Source organism: Sciurus vulgaris (genome assembly GCF_902686455.1).
Source record: "Sciurus vulgaris genome assembly, chromosome: 9".
In the NCBI taxonomy this organism is placed as follows: domain Eukaryota; kingdom Metazoa; phylum Chordata; class Mammalia; order Rodentia; family Sciuridae; genus Sciurus; species Sciurus vulgaris.
This window is the reverse complement of record NC_136469.1, coordinates 114383693-114398606: the sequence shown is the minus strand read 5'-3', so window position 1 is coordinate 114398606 and position 14914 is coordinate 114383693. Positions and strand designations below refer to the sequence as shown.

Below are 14914 nucleotides of genomic sequence, written 5' to 3'. Positions count from 1 at the left end.
AGTGGGTTTGCAATGACCTTCCCTCCTGTGTAAAGAGTGAGTCTCAGCAGAAGAAGGAGCTTGTATGTTGTGCCAGTCACCCCAGCTCTGCAAATTGAGTGCCAAAGCCCTCTGACCAGAAGTCAGAATGGAGGATAAGAAAAGTGGGGCTTCTAGCTTCACCTGTGGTGGGGAACAAGCTAAATTGCTCTCACATTAAAGGCAGAAAATGACTTTATCATGTGGAAAAAGAAAGAGAGCTTGGAAGGAAGGGAACCAAGCAGATTGCCTGCAAATTTATAACTGCTCTTCAGAGGTAAAAATTTCTTCCTAGGAGAACAGAGACTGTGCAAAAGTAGCCGAACAAATGAATGAAGTTATTGGTGTTTATATTTCCTTGATTATTTCATTTTTATTCTCTCTTAGATTTTGGTAAAATTCATTCTGAAAATTCTAGGTTGGCTTGGACATAGCAGAGAACCAAGGACTTTTTTTTTTTTTTTTTTTTTTTTTTTTTTTTTTTTTTTTCAGGGATGGGGGCAAGTTGACAGGGGTCACAAATGACCCCTGGGAAAGTGAAGTGAGAATGTGAGATGAAATTCAAGGGGTAAATGTTTTGGTTGGGTTCACTTGGCCACCTTGTCTCTTGACCTAGAGATTCTCCTTCCAGGGCTATGCTCTGGTCACACCTTACAGAGCTCCACATTTAAAAAAAAAATCCCCCTGAGGTGGTTTAATCAAACAGAGTGGTAGGAAAGTGTTCCACCAATGGGCTGCATCCCCAGCCCTAGTTCTGTGTCTCAATGGGACTGTTTTGACATGAGACTATTTGCTTCAAAACATGAAAAGCAGAAACACTGCTAGAATAAATCCTAATCTTCTAAAAGAGATGCCTTCCTGGGATCCAGATTTGGAATATATATTCTGCATATAATCACAGTTTAATCTTGCAATCCTCCCCATCTACACACTCAGCACTCAGAACAGAAATGAAAAGTCAAACCATTTATTTATTAAGGGCATCTACACATTAGGATCAAGTTCTGTTTATGTCAGTACTGGACTTCCACAGATTCAAACATTAATTATAAAAAGGTGGAAAGGAGGAAATCCCTTTTCTGCCTAGCATAAGGATCATGGCTGGCACCCCCATACCAACAAGTTAACAAGCGAAAAGCATGACAAATTTATTTGACCATAGTTTTCCTTGACATGAGAGCCTTCAGATTGAGGACCCAAAGGTATAGGGAAAACTCTCTGATTTTATGATTGTTAGATTTAACGAAGCAGGGACAATCCCATAGAAGTAGGACTGGACAACAATGGTCTGAACTAACAGAAAGACCAAGCGGAGAAATTCAGAAAGTCCTGTCTAGATTCCTCTTGGCCACTTAATTGCAGGGTTTCTTCCTCCCAGAAATGGGGCAGGACCCCTATAAAATGAGGGCCTCAGGTCTTAACAATCAAACAAGCTAGGTCAGAGAACGTCCTTATGGTCAACTCTTACACAGAAAGGTAGTTCATTAATAATTTTTTTTATGGATAGCTTTGGGGACAGTTCTGGTTTCTAAGACCCCAGCTAAGAGAAGGGAAATTCTAGTTTCTTAGGCTAGCCTTGGAGAAGAAGGAAGGGTGAGAGACAGGAGGGCAGAGGGCAGAGAAACTGCTTCTGGGGCTGCTTTGGAGGTCCTCATTTTGGAGTATGTTTTCTGAACCCCAATAATTGTTGACCTCACTGTCATGGTCATTGTCAACATTAGTTGAGCACTAATAAAGGACATTGGATTAACACCATCTGTCAAGTTATCAGTAATAAAACTTAAGGTTCAATTATTCCACTTCTGTTCACTGTTAATTTGCTTTCTCTCAGAGACAAATATTAAGGCTTTGATAGCATTTATTGATCTATCATTACGCTTTGATTCTGTGAATCCATTTATGGGCCACATTATAAGATCTCAGCATAACTTTTTGACTGAAACTGCTTCTTCAAATGCTATTACTCAGCATTGCCAGAATGAGATAAAAACAGCTTTTTCAAATTCTAATTTTAAAAGTAAAACTGGGCTGTGTTTTAACTTTACCATCATGTCTAAGTCATATGACTCATAAATCGCATGAAAACCTTTGGCCATAACAAAAAGGAATATAAGCTATGTCTCCTACGTGGCATCATCATCCATTCAAAAAATATTTGTTCAGTATCCACTGTATGTCAGAGACAGACTCTGGAGATGTTAAGGGTGAACTTAACAAAGTTCTGCTGTCTTGGAGCTTACATTCGAGTGGGAGTAGAGAATTAAATAGATATATGTAGGTGTTGCTAAGAGCTGAGAAGTGAGGAGATGCAGGAGGGAGTCAGGAAATGTAACATGAAGGAAGAGGGAGCCAGTTGTGCCAACAGCCAAGAGTCTGCCAGACAGAGGGGCTTGCAAAGGCTTTACAGACAAGTGGTCTGAATAAAGACAGAAGAGGAAGTAGTTCAGTGTGGCAGCGTAGCAAGAGAGACTGACTACAAATGGTGGGAACCTAGGCTAGCAACAGGGATCCAATCTCAAAGGATGTTTGGATTGCTTTTACTGGAATGAGGGAACAAATAAGCCATAAGTCGAAAATCCTGATTAGCAAATCAAATGGGATAGGTTTCAGCATGGAACAAACAATATGCTTAATATGGTGGGTAGGGGACTAGAGAAATGGTCTATGAGAATTCCTATATTTTAAATTGATTCACTTTTTACTACAATTGTAATCTGATTTGATTGCAATGTTTTTCTGATCTTTCTCATTATAAACACAAAAGAAAAATACTGAATTCAAATTCCCAGACTGAACAACTAACTGTGCACAGGAAGAAAAGAAAAACTATGAAAAGAATGTCATTTGCTTTTAATGTGCACAAATGTTAACCCTGAAAAGGCAAATGAGAGCTGAAAAGTTCTACCAAATTCCAGAAATTCAGACTACGGGTTTACACAATCTTTTGTAGTTAAAGATAATGGTACTGAAGTAATTTTTACCTTGAGTGTAGATTGTATAGGGGTTAAATGATACATTAAAATGTGTCTTATGCTCTGTGGTTGGAGCCTGCCTAAACAGAAACAGTTCGTAATGTTTCTCCTTCCTGATTGTAGCAATATTAAATTGCCCCATCTGCTTTCCCTTTGAACTAGAAGTCCATGTCAATACTTTATGGTTTTACATAATGTTGACTTTTCTAACCACTTTCCCAAGAGAGAGCCCACAAGACATCCCTACATAGATCTCCCAGTCACCCCAGGCTGCTACCACAATTTGGTGGTTGTTCAATTATCAGTCTTCTGGACCACTTGCTTTGCACTGGGTTTTTATCATGGAGACATAGTACAGATCTCCTGAGAAAATGTCATTTGGGTGAAATGGCTATATTCAGCCATCACAGACAACATACAGATGGGTCAGAATAGCAAACACCAAATATGCAAAATATGAAAATATAAATTGAGAACCAAAAGCAGGTAGGTACTTCATTTACACATCACTCTGAGAATAATAAAGGAAGCCCCTTTCTTTATCCACTCTGAGCTCCCCAGGGGCAAGGACCATAGCTGTTTTGCTCAAACATAATGATAAGGTAATACATAGATAAACTACTTTAGATTGGTGTTTGACACGTAGAAGCTGGATAAATCATTGTTGTTCCTAGCACCTAGCACGTAGGAGTTCAATATTCATTTGCTGGAGAAATGAGTAAGGAAACTACGTCTTAAGATTCTCAGTATCCCACCACTAGAAACGAATAATAAGATCACAGTGTTGTGATCACAATTGCAACGGCACAAATCTACTACATAGAGCACAATAATTATGAGATTATTGCAAGGGGAAAGGTTACAGGGGCGGGAGAAGAGGCAACTCTTGGTGAGTTCCCTGGATGCTCTGAGACAACACAGGCGAGCTCTCTGATCGCCTTCCAGCCCTGCAGAGGGACCTCTTCCTAAACTTCCACTCCCAGGAATTCCCCTTTACACAGTTTCAAGGGCCTAGGAACAACCGGAATCTTTGTTAGGTCCGCTTCCCCCCATCCCCCCGCCCCCAGCTCACTAGAGCCCCGCCCGCCTGACGTCCTCCCCTCCCCCCCACGAACTCCAGTCGCTGCAGCTGGCGCCCTCGGCTCCTCTCCCAGCTCCTCCCCTCCCCCTAACCCGCTCCAGCCGTCAGCAAGCGACCCAAGGGGTAGAAAGAAGCTGCCAATCCGCCAGCGGCCGCTGCCTTTCCCCACCAGCGGCCCAGCGGGGGGGGGGAGGGCGGGACCGGGGGGGCGGGGCCTGGCGGGCGGGGGCGGGGCCGCAGCCGCCTGCTCCGCGTCGGGACTGACCGGTGAGCGGGTCCCCGACCCCCACCCACTCGCCGGCGCGCCGCTCCCTCCCGGCTGCCCTAGGAGTTTGGCCCGGCCTGGCGCAGCCTGACGGAGGGGAGTGGCTCTCTCCGGGCCGGCCGGCGCCGGGGGCGAGGCTGCCGGGAAGGGGCTGGGGGCGCGCGAGGGGCCGAGCATCCCTGTCCTCGGCTCGCCGGCCCCCGCCCCCCGCCCCCCGCCTGCCCTCCTCCTCCGGCCTGGCCGCCCCGCCCCGCCGTGACCCCCGGCCGCCTCCGGAGCCCGACGCGGTAAGTGCGACTTCCTCCTCGGCGTCGGGGAGGACCGGGCCCGCTCCCCGCCCCCACGCGACTCTGCGCGCGCCCCGGCGACCCGGAGCGCGCGGGGCGCGAGGACTTGGCGGCTCCGGGAGGCGACCCGGAGGCATCCTGGCCCGGAGCGGGTGGGCCGGGCGGCGCCTCCCCACGCCGCGCGCGGGGCTCGAACCCCGGCCCGGCCTTGCCGCCGCTGCCGTGGAGCCGCGGCCCGCGCCGCCCTGGAGTTGTTCAAAGTTCTCTACGCGGCATTGGTGGCCCGCGGGTGAGGAGCGGACTGCAGTTCACAACCACTGCTGCTTTGTGGACTGTTGCTACCAATAAAACAAACGAAACCATTTCGGATGTTCCCTTCATTGTACCTGCAGGCAGTCACACCTAAGTTTTTAAGTTTTCCTGTTATGTAATGGCCTCGCACCCGGAGTTGGAGGAATTGTGTTTTAATATCCCACGTGCTCCGCTGAAACTTGCATTTAGACTTTTATTTTAATGAATATTCTGGAATTAGAAGCTGGCGGGAAAGTTTACCGTGTCAAAGAGTAAAGACTTTCTATCCTCTTTATTTTCGTTTCGTTTAATCTTAGAAAACATCCTTGAGGTTTGATACATTCACTAAATCCACAGAGTACAGAAGGATATACAAGACTCTCTGCCCACCCAACACCTGCACCCCCGCAATATTTCAGTTTCTTGTACATCCTTTCAGAGATTATGTACTTGTGGATGCCTCTCCTGCTTTCTTTTAAAAGTGGAGCTGCTGTTATTAAATGCCTAGCAGATTTGCTGATGCACAAGAAATGTTAATTCTTCTTAGGAAACAGTTTAGTAAGTCTTCCTTCCGCTCAGGAAATAGTTTAATTAGTCTTTTTTGTTGTTAAACTTACTGGGAAAAAATAATTTCTTTTGGCTTTAAGGATTTACGGATTTGACTGCATAGTGAATGTGTGTGTTCTTTTGGTTTGTCAGGACTTAGGTGAATACTTGTACATAAAGTCGAATACACTGATGTTTTTGGGTAATGGGGCAGGGAAGGAGAAACCAATATATTGTAAGAGAGGACTTAATGTGTACAAAATATAGTCCCAAAAATTCTTTGAAACGATTTTTGTATAGTACAAAAGGACAAACTACATGAGAAAATTGAGGTAGAGCAGAGGAAAAAGAATATGAAATCAAGGAAAAAGATAATACCAAGCACATACTATGAGGACCTGTATTAGAGGTGAGTCAGTTCAGGTTTGGGGCTTCCTAGGAGTCAGGGGGAAAAGAGAGGGGAGAACAAAGTAAGCTTCAGTGTGTTTCTAATTCCATCATAAAACCAAACCAGTACTTCTGCCTAACCAAAGCATTTGCTAGTAATGAGGCCTGAGAGGAGTATTTTCTCATAGGCCCTAATAAAAAGGGAGATTTTGATGGCAGTTGACAATATTTTTTAAATACCCCTACAAGAAATAGTTTTACACAAAAATGTTCAATATGGGGCAATAATAGAACTCTAAGTTCACTGAAGGCTTCATTTGATTCAGCCATAACCTTTAGAATGATCTGAACTAAGATTTCCCAAACCCTGTTCTAGGGAATGAAAAATTAGTAGTTGATTTCTTAAAATAAAATTATGAGTTCAAATAAATTTGAGATAACTGGGTTAGATTTCAGTTCTTTTTTACAACAGAGTTTTCCAAATTTAATGGGTGAGTAATCTGTCCTTCACACAGTTCTTCATGAGCATTTCCTACAACTCATTTGGTAAGAACTGGAGAGCAGAAAGTTTGAAGTTAACCAGTTTGGTAAGGACCAAAGTGAAGATAATCTAAAAAGTTAGAATTTTTAAAATATTTCATATTGAAGAAAAAGGCTATTTTCCTCCTGAATTTCATGATTCTTCATTGTTCTGTAAGTTGCCTGTTGGACCGAATTGCCCTTTTGGGCATCTTTTTCTCCTGTGCTTCAGGACACTTTGTGTCTGTGAATCAGAGTAGGTTTAAGCAAGTAAAAGTCCTTGGGGAAAGGCTTCTTAATTATTCGTGGAGGTAAATGTGTAATTGACATGTTATTTTATCACCAGCGCTGTTTGTACTATTAATTTGCTATCAACTTCTAAATTCGGTGACTGTGAAGACCTTAGAAAGCATGGTACATAGTGTAAAGAGCAAGAGATTTGGAATCAAAATCTCAGATTGTCCTACTAATGTGCAGGATTGTTTCCAGCAAATTTGTGAACCTCTCTGAATTTGTTTCCTTATTTGTAAGACTAGAATGATTATAGCACAGAATGATTCATGGAATAAATAAGAGCCTACCAGGTACCAGGTAATAGAAAAATAGCTTTAAGAATGCAAATGAAATAATGTATCAAGAATCCCTGTATAAATTTATTCCATTCCTGAATAGAGATGGCAGAAGTTTGAAGAGCAAAGAATAGCACCTTATCTAAATCTGGTTCCTGAGTTTTAGACCACAAGTACTGAAAGTTGAGAGGATGAGAGTTTGGTTTAAAATTTCTATCTGAATCCATTCAGTTTCTGTATTTGGATTATGAGTTGGGAGAATATGGGACAGATCTATACAAAAGTGATTTCTGAATGATACACTGCTATACAATGTTACCATTCTAAAAACAAACTAAGGGCTAGAGCTATTCTCTTCACACCCTTTGTGAGAAAGGTGTTTGCTAAGTACATCAGGCAAGTTATGTATTATGTTGTGGGAATTAAAGACCCTCACATCCTAGTGGTTTGAAACAAGAGAGGTTTATTTCTGTCATACCACATGTCCAGTGAGGGGCATCATGAGAGATCTCTGCTCCAAGCAGTCATTTGGAGCCCCAGGCTGTCAGAGGCTCCATTTCAACACAATTCTTCCACAAATTGTTAGGGCAGGGAAAAGGATGTGGTGAATGATTGTACCTTGACTCTAAAGGCTTCTACTTGGAAGTGAAAAGGTAACTTCCTCTGTCATTTCATTGGCCAGACAAGTATATGACTACACCTAACTTCAACAAGGTGGGGTAACGCAATTTACCATATTCCCAGAAGGAGGAGAACCAGAATCTATGAACAGTTTTAATGACTGCTTTACTTAGTGGGCTTCATAGTTTTAAGAGTTAACACAAATCTAAGCCTGATGCTTTGGGGCATGCCTATAATCCCAGCTACTCAGGAAGTTGAGGCAGGAAGATTACTAGTTTGAGGCCAGCCTGAACAATTTAGCAAGACAAATAAAATAACAAAAAGGGCTGGGGATGTAACTCAGTGGCAGAGTGCCCCTGGATTCAGTAGCCAATGCTGCAAAAAAAAAAAAAAAAACAAAACAAAACAAAAACTGAATAATCAAATCCAAATTGTTTGTCAGTATTCTGTTTAAAAAATAGGAAACAGCATTTCTTTGTGTATGTGTGTTTAAACAGAATTATGCTAATGAGAATTATAAAGAACATCTTTTCTAAAATTGAAATGAAATGCTATTGAAAACTCCACAATGAGATGCACTGTTTTGATCAAGTGAATTTCATTCTTTTTTAATTGTATGTCTATTCAGTAAACATTTGTCAAATGCATATAAGACACTGTGTTAGGTCTTGCGAGCATAAAAAGATGAATAGGGAGTTCACAATTCCAATAGAAAAGAGCTATAATTTGAGTTCTCTCTCCCTTTCTCTTTAAAGCAACATTAATAGAATTTTTCAGTATGATTAATCTGACTAAATCTGTGTGTGTGTGTGTGTGTGTGTGTGTGTGTTATACTTTGTCTCCCTCCCTTTTTTTGGTCTAGAGATTATTTCCTGACAAGTTACACAAAACTACTTAAACTAGCTTAAGCAGAAAGAATGCTTTGTTAGAAACATTATAGCTTTATGTCTGAATTCAAGGGCAAGAAGTATAGCTGGACCTCAGAGGCAACAGTCATCAGTAACAGAAAGTTAGGAGCTAAAGCTATTTTCTCTCTCCGGTTCTATATGCTTTCTTGATAGTGTGTCTTTCTTCACAAATACTTCTTTTTTTTATTTCTCTATTCACTAATTTTTCTGTTTTGTTGTTACATGGGTGCTTTAGAGTTCACTCACTTGAAACTAGAGCCTTTGGTAATCCCAGCAGATCTAAGGTTTTTTTAAGTGCCCCATCTTGGTTAGCCCTTAAGTTAACCACTATAAGTTTATAAATAATGGAGTTGGCCCTAATGTATAACAAGTTAGAGTATTTGGCAACTTTAAAATAAAGAAGGCGGTTCTTATAACTTGCAATCAAAGCAACCTGAGATTAAAGGAATATGAGATACCATCAGAAGTTCTATACAATTAACATTAGCTTGCAAATTCTAGTGGGACAGACTGATAATGCTAGTCAGGGTAAGAAGGGAGAACTGGAGCTGCCATAGAGCTACTATATTCCCTCCCTAAACACTGGCAAATGCCATCTCTATTGTAATTTTTTTTTTTTTTTTTCATTTCTCTCTTCCTCTCCCAAAGTACAAGTGATAAATTGGGAAAACTTTGCAAGTTACCTGCTTTGACCGATGAAGACTCCCTTGCTTCTCCTCATGGCTAATAATGTAGAAAGAAGGGAGCACTTAATATGCTACTTTGCTCTGCTCTTTTCTGTCATCCAAACTGATCTCCAAGACACTCTATTTGGATATTTTTACATTTTAATATACTATTACCATCTCTCTTCATCAACTTAATCTATTTTTATTCTCAGTAAATTTCCATTCTTTTTTTGTTAGCTGTGTGTACTTAGCTTTTATAGCAAAGTTCCCTTGCATTCTTTACCTATGCAATATCTCCTTTCTTCCCAGTTGAAAAATATCCATAGCTTCACCTCAGCAGATGGCTGAAGGGATGAACTATGGGGAGGTGGTATATGATACCTGGAAGAGGGGATGCCCAGAAAAATAACAACAGAGGAAGGTGAGTAAAGGCTGTGTGTGAAATCAAGTGGGATTTGTTAAAGATGTATGTTAGCTAAAAGAGCAAAGGGGAAGCGAGTGGGTTCAGACTGTAGAGATTCTTAAATATCATTCTAAGATACACTATGCATTGTTCTTATTGCTTTGCAAACAAAGGGGTCTTCTTAAGTACAACTAAATGTTCAATGTTAGAAAATTATAGGTTTATTTACTCAGAAGGCTATCAACTTGCCAGCAGAGCAATCTCAGTGTTCCTAATTGGTGGGAGGGATCTTCACAACAGTTCATGCCAGTGGCTCACATACCATCTGGGCAGCGTGTCAGAAGAAGCTCATCCTAGGTGGGTATAGCTGCCTGGGAATAAAAAATTCATGTCTCACAGGACTCAATCTCATATAACTCCATAGACTTAGCTTCTATGATCCCTAGAAGTATGCTGATTAAAAGAGCTATCACAGAGAAGTCAAAACTATAGTTTTCCTTATGAGTATTTATAGTTACTGAGTCCCCATGCAAATTTACTAATCAGGGAGATCATTTTTACTATAAGCAGTGTTGCTGAATAATGTATTTAACATACCTAATTCTACAGATTGCCAGCAGAATATAACTAAGAGGATTAAATGCAGGAGAATTTTGTCAACTGTGTACATTTATATTGTCTACAATGCCTTTTGTTTGGGAAGTAGTTATCAATATTTATTTTGCTTATTTTGATATCGTGTGTTTTAACTTTTTATCACAGATAAAGTGTGAAATAGGGTGAGAGGAGGGTAAAGCTGGAAAGGTAGGCAAGGACTCCTAGATCACTAAAGTTCCTAAATTCTATACAAAAGATCGTGACTTTTATTATCTTGTAGAATATTGAAAACAAAAGAGTAAAAGTTTTGGGTAGAATATTGTAAGCAAGATTTGAAGTTTAGTAAGGCATTTCGGCTATGATATAGAGTGGATATGAGAGGATTTAGACTTAAGGCTGGTTGTTTCCTAAATATTTGCCTTTCTTTGGGCGAGATATTTCTCTGATAAGCAGAAAGAAGGAATGCTCAACTCTATGCTCTATAGGATTTTAGAATTGCTGGTCCGGTTTAGCATGGTCTTTTGAAAGTGCCTGAACCAGTTGTCCCTTAATTTATCATCTCCTTTCCTCAACAGAAGTTGAGAGGACCACTTTGAAGGGTGTCTTAAGAACATTTGATTTAACCTAACATATGACTAACACTAAGAAATTCTACCCTCCACAGATTTCCACTGATCTCCATTATAATCACTAGCTTGTCCCATTTTCCTTTTTGCTGAAGTTAAATTATGAGAACAGTTTTTTGGTGGCTTTTTAAAATTATTATCATTTTTGGGGGGAGTTTAGTTTTAGGGCAAGCTAGGGAGTTTCTTTAGGCTTAATTAACATCTGTAATGATAAACCATTTATAATTATAAGTAGCATGAGGAACAGTTTTCACATTTTTCTCCTCTTTATTTCTTACATTATTCTTTACTGCTCTTTCCTTACCAGGCTTATGCTGTTCTAACAAATATATTATTTATAAAATCTGATTGGTCCAGCAGCAGAAACAAACTGATCTGTGATTTGCTCATTATGTATTCAAAGACCCCCAGACCACTTTGATTGGTATATTTATGCCTAGAGAGTAACAATTGATTACCATTTCTACCTCCATCACCATAAAGCTACATGGAAGACAGAAATACTTCTGAATTTGATTCAGGTCAGTAAAACAAATTATGTACGGTTATCCAGACTGTTTTTTATATGGCACATGAGACAGCTGGGTATCCTAACACATGCCAAAGATAATGGATCAGGCAAAAATTTAGCAGTGGTTTCCCACTGTCCTTGTGATATCATCAGTTTCCATTCTTGTGCAATAGCAAATATATATTTTTATTCATAAAATCTAAGGAGTGGTGACAAGAAACTTTTTTTTAACCAGTCTTTAAGCCAAAGGGCTTTTTTTGTTTGTTCGTTTATTTGTTTGTTTGTTTCATTTTGTTTTTGCTTAAGATTGAACCCAGGGGCTGGGGTTGGGGCTCAGTGGTAGAGCACTCACCTGGCATGTGTGAGGCACTGGTTTGATTCTCAGCACCACATATAAATAAATAAAAATAAGCTCCATCAACAACTAAAATTAAATTAAAATTTAAAAAAGATTGAACCCAGGGCTTTGTACATGCCAAGCACAGGCTCTACCATTGCACTACCTGCCCAACCCTGTAGAGCTATTTTCAAAAGAAAATACTTTTTATAATCAAGGTATAGTTATTAAAGTATCAACTCTGACAATTTTTATAGATGACCTAGGGAAAAAAGGCTATATAATATTAATTTAGCTAATTTTTTTTAAATGTTCCTTGTTTTACTACCAGATACTACTACACATAGTTGAGGGATGGAAAAAGGTACTTCTGATACTATAGGTTAGCACTGTGTTCTATAGGAAATAGTGACAAAAATTGGTAGGGAGACAAGTAGGGAGAAATCTGTAAGGCACTTGTATTTGCTGAATAAATGCTATGTAGGCATTTAATTTCAACTATGATGAACTGGACAGTATTATATAAGAAATGTAAGTACTTTTAGTGCCTTATTTACTATTAGTTTGGTCAGATCTTAGTGGCAAGGAACTTTAGTTCACTCTACTAGACATCTAACCTTGTACAAGTTAATTATACTCTGAATCTGCTTCCTCATTTGTACAGTGGACTTAACTATTACTCCTCCACAAGGTAATTGTGATTAGCAAATGGGGATATTTTGGAAGCAAGAGGCAGTGTAGTATACTTGGAAGCATAGGTTCTTTAGAGTCAGTCTTGTCTTCTAAGGTTCAAATTAAGCCTTGCCACTCACCAGCAAGGGAGAAGGGGGAATGCCCCCTGATGCACAGTTTTTCTAACAACTGGATGTCCCATTCACTGTAAAATGCTTCATATATTATTGTGCACATTGGGGCACTTAGGAAATAGTTGCTATTACAAATCAAGATCCTTACTTAAAACTTATACATGCTGGTTACTTAATCCTACTTTTTTTTTTTAATTCATTGTACAAAAATGGGGTACAACTGTCATTTCTCTGGTTGTACATGAAGTAGAGTCATACCATTTGCATAATCATACATGTACATAGGGTAATGATGTTTAAAAATATGGAATGCTTCACAAATTTGTGTGTCATCCTTGCACAGGGGCCATGCTAATCTTCTCTGTTTTGTTCCAATTTTAGTATATGTGCTGCCAAAGCAAGGACTTAATCCTACTTTACTGAAAAGAAAACTGAGAATCAAGGAGGTGAAGTGATTTGCCAAAATTATATAGCTCTCTGGTGAGGGCCTAGCTATTGATCCAGGCTTTTGCTATCAAATCATTTAGGCTACCATTAGTAAATAATGATATGGAGAAACAACAGAACTCTCAATTGGCTCCCCTGAACTAACTCACAGTTTAACCAGATGCTCTCTTTCCCTCTGTGAAATGTACTTACTGATCCCTAGGGCCAGCCACACTCTTATGGTTCAGTAGATCTCCATAGCACACCTGCACATTTCTTATACTTAACTTTTCAGTAGGGTAATTACCAAAAGTTGGCTGTATTCGTTCACAAACCTGTTTTAACAATTATACATGTTATAGTAATTATAAAACTTTAGTAAACATGTAAATTAATAACAGTATAAAGAAAGAATTCTTTCTATGAAAATTAAGTTGAATGCTTTGGAATGTCTCAATATAAATTAGTTATTAAAAAATTTGCTCTCAAACAGAATGAAGGCTGAATAACTTTAAGACTAAAAGAAAAGCCTTCAAAGTCTAAAGCAGTACCTATCAAAGTCCATGTGTTGCCACACAGGGGTCCAAGGAGGTCCCCGTAAGGGGACATTAGGATCTCAACTCTGCCCAGGTGGATTCTTGACTTATACTGCTGGCAAGAATTTCAGGACACATTGAAAACAAGACACAGCCAAGATTTTCTAAAGGACAGCAAAGTAAAGATATACACACCCCAAAGGCAGGGTGCAGATGCCCCTCACTTCTGAGAGAATAGAGGGCAAGTGACAAATTTGGGGTTGAGCTCTCTGATTATATGTAGGATTGTCCTAGGAAGAAAAGTATGGGTTCCCAGGCAAACTTTTATAAACATCAAGTCCCATGTCAATCATTTGATATTTGGGGTTTAGAGTGTTTCTTCCTGGTTAAACAGTCTAACCATTAATCAGTTGTGGGCACATTGCACGTAGGTCTTTGAATTTTGTGGCATTTAAATCAATTGTGCTTTTTTCCTAATTGATCTGGTACAAGCATATGCTGGAGGTTTTTATTATCTAACCAAAGAGGCAAGTCTGAGTGATCATTCTCATAGATCTAGTTCTCCACCTAGTAAAGGTGTCTTTTTCTCTCTCCTGAGAGCCTACCTGTCTCACACAGATCAGCAACCTAGCCTTCAGACTATTAGTCTTTCAAGGAAATAAAGAGTTCATAACATCGGGAAAATTAACTGTATCACTGAGTACACTGTTTGGTCAAGCTGACACTTTTGGTAAGACTTTCTCCTTGAAGAAAGCAATGTAGAGGACTGGAGTTGTGGCTTAGTGGTTGACCACTTGCTTGCCTAGCACATGTGAGGCACTGGGTTTGATTCTCAACACCACATAAATTAAATAAATAAATAAATAAATAAATAAATGTATTGTGTCCATCTTCAACTAAAAATATTTAAATAAAGAAAATAAAGAAAGAGAAAATGATACATATAACTTATAGTCTGGCAAAAGATTTTTCCATAGAGGACAGACCACTGGCCTAATGAATTCTGTAGTCATATTTTTTCAAGAATGCTTTTAAGTTCTCTCTCCATTTATAGAAGCCATAAGTGGAAATCACAGACAGTAGATCATTAGCATGGTTTATACAAGAAAGAGGATCCAAACTCAATAGGATAACTATATCAAATAATGACATTTACCATATATGAAAAGATTTGTGAATGAATGTGCATTTGTATGTTCAAGGTAAAATAACATCTTTAAGAGTATGTAGCTATACCCTTTTTATGACAACTTTTTCACTTAATAGACAAACTGTAGGTTTCATTTGACAAGGGGGTCTTTCACTGTACTTAATTCCAGGTTAACTGGAAATATATCTTGGACATGAGCAGCTATCTTCACTTGCTTCACTATCCTTGGGTTTATCCTGTGCATGCCTATATCTTGCTGTATTGTAATATTGTATATGTATTTATGTCATACAGGGACTGAATCTGTACATGCATATGTACATGCATATGTACATGCAACAGATAACATGTATAAGAATATTAGCAACATTATTTGCCAAAAATTAAAAT

At 39.5% G+C, this 14914-nt stretch overlaps 1 protein-coding gene across 5 annotated transcripts in view; it reads left to right on the top strand.

Annotated features, from left to right (window-relative positions):
- Positions 1-4291: 4291 nt before the first annotated feature.
- Positions 4292-14914, top strand: part of KLHL5 (kelch like family member 5) — a 76136-nt gene continuing 65513 nt past the window's right edge. For 2 of the 5 annotated variants that reach the window (XM_079152816.1, XM_079152815.1), the window contains exons 1-2: positions 4292-4623; positions 9442-9553. In XM_079152816.1, coding sequence (XP_079008942.1) covers positions 9492-9553 — 62 coding nt within the window. In that variant the 5' untranslated portion in view covers positions 4292-4623; positions 9442-9491. The remainder of the gene's footprint in view (positions 4624-9441; positions 9554-14914) is intronic. The other 3 variants (XM_079152818.1, XM_079152817.1, XM_079152819.1) reach the window with 3 other exon arrangements.